Here is a 9,243-nt window from a genome sequence, read left to right on the forward strand (position 1 = left end):
TGTGCACACCTCTCACTGAAATTACTTCCCCCTGTTCATTTCCTGTATAATAAAAAACAAAAAGGCCTTTGACACTTACAAATGTCTTTCTAAAAATGTTATCTGGTGCTATTTCATATGATTACTAGCTACCCATGGTTGCTCATTATTCTTGTCAATATTTTGCATTTCTACTTTAATGCCGCAACAAAATTTAAAGAATCTACATTAAAAAAAAAAAGAAAACCCCAATAACCAGGCCCTCTTTCAGAAACTAAAAACTAACATACCGCAAAATAGTTTGTCTGCCCTGCCTAGAATTATTCACCATGACAGGAACTTCATATTTCTAAATGTTCCTCCGAATGTCTTCCCTGCCTAGCGAAAACTCATAGCTCAAAATGCTCATAATGGCCACCTGTCTGTTCTGACTACTTGCCTGCCCTGCCCAGAGTTATTGACACTGAAAGATATCTGATGGCTTTAAATGTTTGTCCTGATCATATGTCTGTCCTGCCTAATGTTCTTCACTCTAAAAAGAACTGATAGCTTTTAAATACTTTTGCTAACCACTTGTCAGAGCTGAGATCTCTACATACCCAAAGGTGCATATGATCTGTTCCCATCATTTGCTTTTCCATGGTAGTTAACCCCTTCATGACTGAGCTTGTTTTTAGTTTCTGTTCGTTAATGGCCGAAGCACTTTTTTGACGTTTTTGCAGTGCGATTCTTCCACGGCAGTAATGTACTTTCTTACCAAGTGCACCCACGCACATTATATATTGGTTTGTTTTTTTTTAGAGGACAGATAGGGCTATATATTCATATGACATATGTGTGCCTAATACTTTAAATGTCTTACTTTTCAGTAATTCTTGTCACATCGACTGCATAATATGTATTAATTGACCTAAGGGATAATCTTCATAACATTTCACATTCAATTCTTTCCTTGTCCAAGAGATCACATGGTCAGATGGATTTGATGACATCCCACCAGAGCTGTTGGAAGAAGATGCAATTAGTGTCCCGCCCTATTCTGATCTCTTCCAGCCTGTGACCCATCAGAACACTACTGGCCTCAGCCCTGAGCCTGAAACTTCCTTCCCTAAAAGGGATCCTAACTTCTGGAAAAATATGTACTCTTCAAATAATGTGAACAGGATGACTTCCCGCGACGGAAATAATATCAATAATGATGACTCAGCCCAACTGAATGTACCCACTTCTTCCTGTACGTATTCCATTTCTGTGATATTGAAATATACTGTTACAAAATTCCATATTCTGAAGAAAAAAGTCAAATGTTGAATATCTGAATAAAGTCCAACTTAATTTTAAATTGAGTAGGGATGAGACAGAACCTCTATCAAGTTTTTGCTGCTGTCTCTGTCCTGGTTGAGGGATTCCCCTTCACTTCTTTCTGCAGCTGCTACCGTAATGGTAGCTGTGATCTGACTGCTGTCTGCCAGGAGTGCCAGGTTCTCAAAACTGGCTGCACAGAAGTAAAAAATACTTTGGCAGGTAAAACAGTTCCTTTATGTGTATTTATTTAGCTTCTTGCTGGAGTTCAGATTTTTTTTTAATGCAGCAGAAATATATACAGTCTTGGTAAAAATGTGAGTACACCCCATGGAAATTGACCTTTTCAACATATTTGAGCAGGCAAATATTCGATCTTGATTCAAATAGTGCCTACACATAAAGGTGATATACTTGAATAAATGACACTTAAAAATAACATGCATGCAATGCAATAACGCTGCATTCATTGTCAATTCAAATGAACAAAAATGCATATCTGTCATGTGAAAAAGTAAGTACACCTCTTACCTACCTTACCTACCCCCACTTCAAATCTATGCAATTAGAATCTGATGTTCCAGATTGGGTGCCAATAATTCGAACCGCCTCCTGGATTATGGAGGTGGAACCTGTCCTAATTTAAGTAGAAGTACTGGGAAAGTAAAAAATACTCTCCCCAAAACTTAGAGCTGACTTGGGACACTGCCAGTGTCACAGGCCGGCTTTATAGATCAAGAGCTGCACGGCCATGTAGCCACTGATCACTGGCTTCTCCCTGCAAAAAGAGGTGACCTTCAGTCATCGCTCTCCCCAGGGAATCTCCTCCCTTTGTTCGTCCAACGCTCACTGGAGGGACAGACGGGACGGATCGGGCACAGCTGGCTCTAGAGCGGCAGAGCCAGCTGGGAGCCAAGTGGTTTCCTACAATATTGTCGAGATCCCTTTCTGCTGCAGTGCAGCTCTGCGCTATCAGCGTATAGTGGGCACTAGTTGACTTTTGGGCACTGGCGTACATTAGTAGTATACTCCTGTGACCCAAAAGAAGTAAAGCCAAAAGAAAAGTTTTCCTTTTTTACCTTTAGACATTTAGGGTCATCATAGTGTGGTGGTGTCATCGTGCCATGATCAACAGAGCTCTCTAAGACCCTAAGAAAAAAAGCGATGGATGCCTAGGAGTCTGGCAAGGATATTTTGCCGATGTCCAGGACTGGCCAGGCTAGAGAATTCAACCCAACAACCAACGAGGTGCAAAATGTAATCGACAATTACGGTCTCAATGCATGCATCTACAATCAGAAAAAGATTGCACCAGTTCAACCTGAGAGGTGTGTGTTAAGAGAAAGCCTTTGGTGTCCAAAAAGGACATCAAAGCAAGATTACAGTTTGCTATTGAACAAATTAGGTAAAGAACAGGCCTTCTCGAACTGAAGACTGATCAATTAAAGATGGAGTTGTTTGATAACAGAAACGGTAGATATGTTTGCTGGAAACCAAAGACAGTATTTCAGTCAAGTCATTGAGTCAACTATACTTTTTTGCACCATATCAAAGGTGCTTGATGAAAAGTGAGTCCATTTGTCCAAAAGTTGAAGTAAAACCCTTATGAAGATTAAAGTGATGGCTCAAAAAGAGGAAATCGAGGGTTATGGACTGTCCTAGTCAAAGCCCTGATTTGATTCCTATTTACATTTTGTAGGTGGGTAGTTTTGAAATGGGCAGCTATTGCAAGCAAACCCACAAACCTCTTGCCACTGAAGGAATTTTGCATGGAGTTGTTGTCAGACTGGTGGGTAGTTACACAAAATGCCCATTTTGAAGTAATTTTTGTTACAGGGGCTGTATCCGCTTTTGATGCCAAGGGTGCACTTACGATTTCCACTGTACACCATTAAATCTGTTGATATTTTTGTTAAATGATTGATTGAAAAAGCATATGTCTTTGTGTTCCTATTGGAGCATATCCTCTGATCTAATGTTTGCCTGTTCCTATATGTTGGAAAAAGTCATCAATTTCTATGGGGTGTACTTAATTTTTCACATTATTTTTATTTTTTTAAATGGTTAACTTTATGGTTGGCTGCCTTGCATTTTCCTTTAATTGTTGTAGGTGCAGTTGGACTGCTTTTACCTGCCAAAATATTTGTAATAATGCTCAGTGACACCTGTGAGTGATGCACCAGAACTGCACTGAATAGTCAGGAGGGTGGCACCACTTTTCAGAGCCCTGCAGCACTGCAGCTTTCCACATCTCTCCTTGATCTCCAGCCTGCTCTTTGATAAAGGAATACGCATCCTGTCATGGGTGACATCTATTTTTATTTTTTTCTCACCTTGCTGTAAGTTTGACTAATTGCTTTTTACTCCAGCTCCAAATGCTGGAAATATATCAGAATCACGGCACTGTGGCAATATAATTTAGCCTGATTTTGCTCGCAAAGGATTGAAAGAAGTAAATAAAAAGAGAGATGTCAGCTGTTGTATTACGTACATTTGAAACCGGCTACAGAAGGTTTTTTTTTCTTTGCATGGAGTTGCATCCAATGACATTAATGTATTAACAAAGCTTGTTATTGCATATAAGATAATACATTTTTATATTTCATCAGTTGTCCCTCCATCTGAGGGCACCCAGCTGCCATGTGAGTTCTGTGAAGAGCTGTTCCCTGTGGAGGATCTTATTTTACATCAGGTACAGTTATCAGATCCTTTACTTTGTCATACGTAACAGAGCAGCTGTGACTGTATAAAGATGTAATCGGCTATGGCTGGCTATGGCCGGGAGATGACTATTGCCTGACCTGACCATTTTCCACCATTATGGATGATGTTCTCATGTCTGTGGTAGCAGCAGACACCAATAAGCCAACCTCTCTCATCACATTGCATGCATCAGCAAGCCTTTCCAAAGATTACAAAACCTTGTTTGATTGCTATTGTTCCCACCCCATCCTCCAAAGCTAAGCAGACCCAGGAACATCTGACTGCCCCCCCCTCTTACATATGTTCTCTTGGCTGAACCAAACATACATGTTTGTAGTACAGTTGACAGTTGGCAGCCTGAACACACTTTGATTGTGCCTGTATATTTGACCACCATGCTATTTTTAGGTAACCCTTAGGGCCCATTCACACTATTGTGGTGTACAATTTGCATAGGCTGCCTATTGCACCAAAATGCACTGAAAAAGGTGAATGCATCATTTTTTGGCAATACACGTCTGTCGACAAGGTGCATTGGGGTGCCATTCAGAATGTATGGCACTGTATCGCACCAATGCATGTAACGTGTGTTAGCACAACATGATTGTATGAATGGGCCCTTAAAGCCACATTCTGTGAAAAGTGATAATGTACACACTGCAATATGTGTGTAAATTATCATTAAAAAGCTGCATATTATGTGCCGAGGGCTGCTGCAAAGTATAAAAAAAACTTACCTTGCAGCACGCCATCTTCAACACAACATTGTTCTTGCGGGGAGTGAGGCATATGACTCTGGTCGCACGCCCTGCCCCTCCTTGCTGCTTGCCCATTCACAAAATGTCTTGTATTTTTTCAAAGAATACAAGTTGTTCTGTGATTTGGAGAAGAGGGGGTGGGGATGTGACATTATCACAGAATGCCAGGTATTGTGTGATGTAAGATGTTTTGTGGACAGTCCTTAGTTGTGGTGGCTGCATTTTTTCCAGCCTTTCTCCTATTTGCTGCTAGTAACGCTCTTCCTTTCCTCACTTACTAAATAGTACCTATGGTGGTGCAGCACTGTTGCCCTCGGACAGGAAGTGTGTTAGGACCACAGAACACCACACCTTGTCTCCATAATATAGGTGGTAGGTCACATATCTAGAAGTGAGAATTTTCATGGTTGACTAATTGTTCATGAAAAGCCGGAACAGCACTATGAACAGTTCCTTCAAGCACATACAAGATAATAACATGGTTACTTAAAACACCCAAGTCAAGATAACTGTTCCTGTGGGTTTTGTCCTTCTGATTCTTTTTCTTTTACGGTTTCAGTCTGGATGCCAACTTTCTGCTGCATTCTCCAATAGAAGATCTTCCTCTATTCCTAGAGAGAGTGTGAGATCATCCTCCCCACCTGTCCACAGTGCACAAATGGTCCTCCTTCCCTGTGAATTCTGCGGCGTATTGCTGGAGGGGGAAATCCTCTTCCATCACCAGGTATTGTGGAAATAAGTGGCTCATGTGTTCTTCAGGATTTGTGACTACTACTTCACCAGCAATAATTAATACTGGGCAGGAGCTTTAAAGCTGCACGACACTTCTGGCTTGACACATTTGTGTTGCGTTAACCTAACTTGCGCGTGTTATTGTGTTGCGACACCATTCATTTTGAATGGCACCCCAACCTACTAAAGCAATGTACCCTCATACATCACACTGCAACCCCTATTAATGCACTACAGCATGTTATGGTGCACTCTGTTGCCATAAAATAGTCGGGTGTAGTTTGAGGTGTGTTGCCAGCTCACTCAAAATGAATGGGCTGTCCTAAGGCAATGCGTGAATCTAGCCTTAATCAAAGGGGTTCAGCTTCATAATGGAATAAAAGACGAGGCTTTTCCCCACACCACTGCATGCGCCAGCGTCCTCTGTCAGAATACAATAAAGACAGCGGGAGATTCCTCGATTAATGCATTGATGAAGGAACCTGCAATATTTTTTTTTGTTCCTCCCACAGGTTGAACGAAGAAAATATTAGTGTATGGCCAGCTTTACAACATTGTGCTGCAGATAATGTATACTAGGGATGCACCAATACCATTTTTTCAGTATCGTGTACAAGTACTGATTTTTTTTTCGGTACTCGTTGATACTGGAAGTCCCATTAAGGAAGCCGGGCTGCGTGTAATGACTCACTGCTCGGCTTCCCCATTAACCGGGAAGCCGTCTCCATGCTTCCACATCCCCAGGGCCAATCAGGAAGCTCGGGGGGGCTGGTAATGACTGGCCGCCTGGCTTCCTGGCTTACTCGCCGGGCAGCGAGTAATTACTTGTACCCTGGCTCCCTGATTGGCCGGCTCCATGCTCCCTTGTCGCCAAGTGACGAGGGAGCGTAGAGCCGGCTTCCTGGCCAATCAGGAAGTCGGGGAGAGGGAGGCAAGTCATTACCTGCCCCCCGGCTTCTCGTTTGGCCGAGAAGCCAGCTCTATGCTCCCTGATGAGGATGGAGGCAGCTTCCCGGCCAATCAAGAAGCCGGTTAGAGTGTAATGACTCGCCGCCCGGCTTCCTGGTACAAGAAGTTCCGGTATCGGGATAGGCATCGGGAGCATTTGTATCGATGTATCGGCATACTAGTAACGGTGCATGCCCTAATGTATACCCAAGACAGTGAAATCCTTAAATTGCCCATTACAGATGGCTTTAGTTTTCTAACCTGCAGAAGAATGCCAACTGGAAGGTGGTTGCTAGGAGTTACCTAGCAACCACCTTCCTAACTAGCATAGTCAAGCAACTTTTGTCATCCTGGGCTAATTTCATATGGCAGAGTATGAAAAGTATTTTATTTATACTTGATGTGCTGGTGAATACGGTAGTGGTGTAGAATTGTTTTGTATCTGTAATCCGTGGGAACTTACTGATTTGCTTTGTGTTTTAGGATCAGTGTGAAAGGTGTCCAGTCTCCGGAAAAAGCTCTTTTACACCAGAGCTGCTTCCTGATGATGCAACATATGACGAGAAGCCATACGAAACTTATGAATCTCCAGCAGTTACCCCTTCCCGCCATGGTCCCACAACAGGTCAGTAAGGTCACTGCATTGTGAGGATACTTTAGCTGACAGAAGTAAAGAACCATCATTCTATTTCATGGCAGCAGCTTCAGTTTATTGTACTTCAATTCAAAGTGTACAAAGAAGTAAATTATAAGCAAAACGTTCTGCCTCCTTCAGGTAAAAGAGTTCTTGTTTTGAAATGCTACTTAAACCAGTGTTCATTTTGGCACCAAATTTCATTTTCATTTTAGTCTTTTGACAAAAATTAATTTTTATTTGTAGTCACATTTTAGTCCTCAGATTATTTTCTATTTTAGTCTAGTTTTAGTTGACTAAAATCTAATAGGTTTATTTTTAGTGTCATGTATTATTTAAGAAATTCTCTAGCATTTCCAAACTCTTTTTTTTTATTGTATATCCCTGGAGTCCTTTTTTTTAATTTAACTTTCCCCAGTCATCTTCCAGGACAGCCATCGAGATATAGGCAATATTGGAGGTGACATGTTCTCTTTAAGGGGGGGGTTGTCTTTTAGAACCCTAGTGTCACCTTTCCACTTCACTGGATATAGCTGCTGAGGCAGCTGAATGTCAACACAGCAGGTAGTGTGCTCTGTATGGGGTGCTTGACTCCACTTCCGATACTCGGACTCCTATCTACAGGTTATGACGGACTAGTCCTATGTCCGCGGCGGCTGGCCCTGGAGGAACCGGGACTATATGTTTCTGCGTCCTCCTCCTTTTCCTGCTAATCAGGGACGTTGTTCCCTACTTCTATTTTGTTCTGCTGTTGCTGGGCTGGGGCTGTACTTACCTCATATACAGGGACACAGACTGCAGCAGCCAGCAGCAGCGGGGAGGAGAACAGCCTAGCAGAGCGGCAACAGCAGTGCTGCAAATAATCAATAATGAGAATTGTTGACAACGATTTTCATTTGATTTCTTTGACGAAAATTGAGTAGTGGACAAAAATCGTTCTAATTAACTACACTTTTAATTTTGTTTTAGTTTCGTTTTTGTCACAGAAAAATGGGCAAAAAACTAAAACGAAAAATTTTCGTTGCCGAAATGAACACTGACCTAAACCTGAACCTTTTACTTTGCACATGTTGGGTGAGGCAACCGGTTCAAGTAACTCCTATGGAATATAAGCAGCATGCATATCACTGACATTCTCTCTCTACTCTTCTGCCACCGCTCTCTTTATGGTACTTTTTGGGTAAGGGATAAGGGGCAGCAAAGCAAAAACATGCCGCTTATGTTCCACACAGAGATGAGTGAACCTGGTACTTTGCCCAGTTACCTATAGCAGCCAATCGGAATTCAGGACAAAATGGGTTTTTGCATTTAGTAATAAACAGGAACAAGAAATACATTTTTATAATAAATTCATTTATTTGCTGCTTCATTTTAGAATATTCATGATCTAACCTGTAATACCACGAATATCCTTTGGTTGATTATTCACATCTACATATTCCAATTATACAGATATCGCCATTAGTTCCATGGTAATGAGGGGGCAGCTTCAGTTTTCTGTTTACTAGTGTAAGGTTCTTTTATTTAATGCACTTTGCATAAAACGGATATATATATATTGTTGTTTTACCAGCAAAAATTGACACCGGTGTTGGGACTAACCGGTACCTGATGAGGGAGAGTGCGGCTAGACCTCCACATCCTACGAGAAATACATTTCTAGCAGACAATCCGTACCGGCAGCCAAGGATGAACAATAGCCTGCGTAACTCTAACCTGGAGGACACAAGAAAAAGAAACATGGAAGAGAATATGAGGCTCTTTAAGAACCAGGACCATGACAACCGGTCTGCTAGAGGAGCATCCAACAGGTAGCACCTTTTTCTCATTAACATAAAATACAAACTTTATACCACTGAAGGGGTACGTTTTCTTTCATCTTTAAACCAGCAGTCTTACCATCTGTTAGGTAAATGTAAAGTGCACTTGTCATTTTATAAATATGAACACGCAGGAAAGGAAGATTGATCACTGCCTGTGTGTATGTGTTTTTTTTTTTTTAAATATGAAGATTTTGGGGTATTTCAAAAAGGGGTTGTTCTGTATGTAACAGCTTGGCTCTTGTACATATGATGGTGATTGTTAGACTGGTCAAGACCAACAATACTGTAAAATGGTGTCTTTTTGTGTGTGTGTGTGTGTGTTATATATATATATATATATATATACACACACACACACACACAC

At 41.5% G+C, this 9,243-nt stretch overlaps 1 protein-coding gene across 1 annotated transcript in view; it reads left to right on the forward strand.

Moving 5' to 3' along the window:
- The window catches only part of TRAFD1 (TRAF-type zinc finger domain containing 1), a 20,690-nt gene that overhangs the window by 10,734 nt on the left and 713 nt on the right, over positions 1–9,243 (forward strand). Inside the window, exons 5-10 of the mRNA XM_018569710.1 lie at positions 941–1,118; positions 1,409–1,503; positions 3,891–3,973; positions 5,302–5,466; positions 6,906–7,047; positions 8,630–8,867. Of these exons, the coding sequence (XP_018425212.1) occupies positions 941–1,118; positions 1,409–1,503; positions 3,891–3,973; positions 5,302–5,466; positions 6,906–7,047; positions 8,630–8,867 (901 nt within the window). The remainder of the gene's footprint in view (positions 1–940; positions 1,119–1,408; positions 1,504–3,890; positions 3,974–5,301; positions 5,467–6,905; positions 7,048–8,629; positions 8,868–9,243) is intronic.

Source organism: Nanorana parkeri, unplaced genomic scaffold (assembly GCF_000935625.1).
Source record: "Nanorana parkeri isolate BGI_ZX_2015 unplaced genomic scaffold, ASM93562v1 scaffold1381, whole genome shotgun sequence".
In the NCBI taxonomy this organism is placed as follows: domain Eukaryota; kingdom Metazoa; phylum Chordata; class Amphibia; order Anura; family Dicroglossidae; genus Nanorana; species Nanorana parkeri.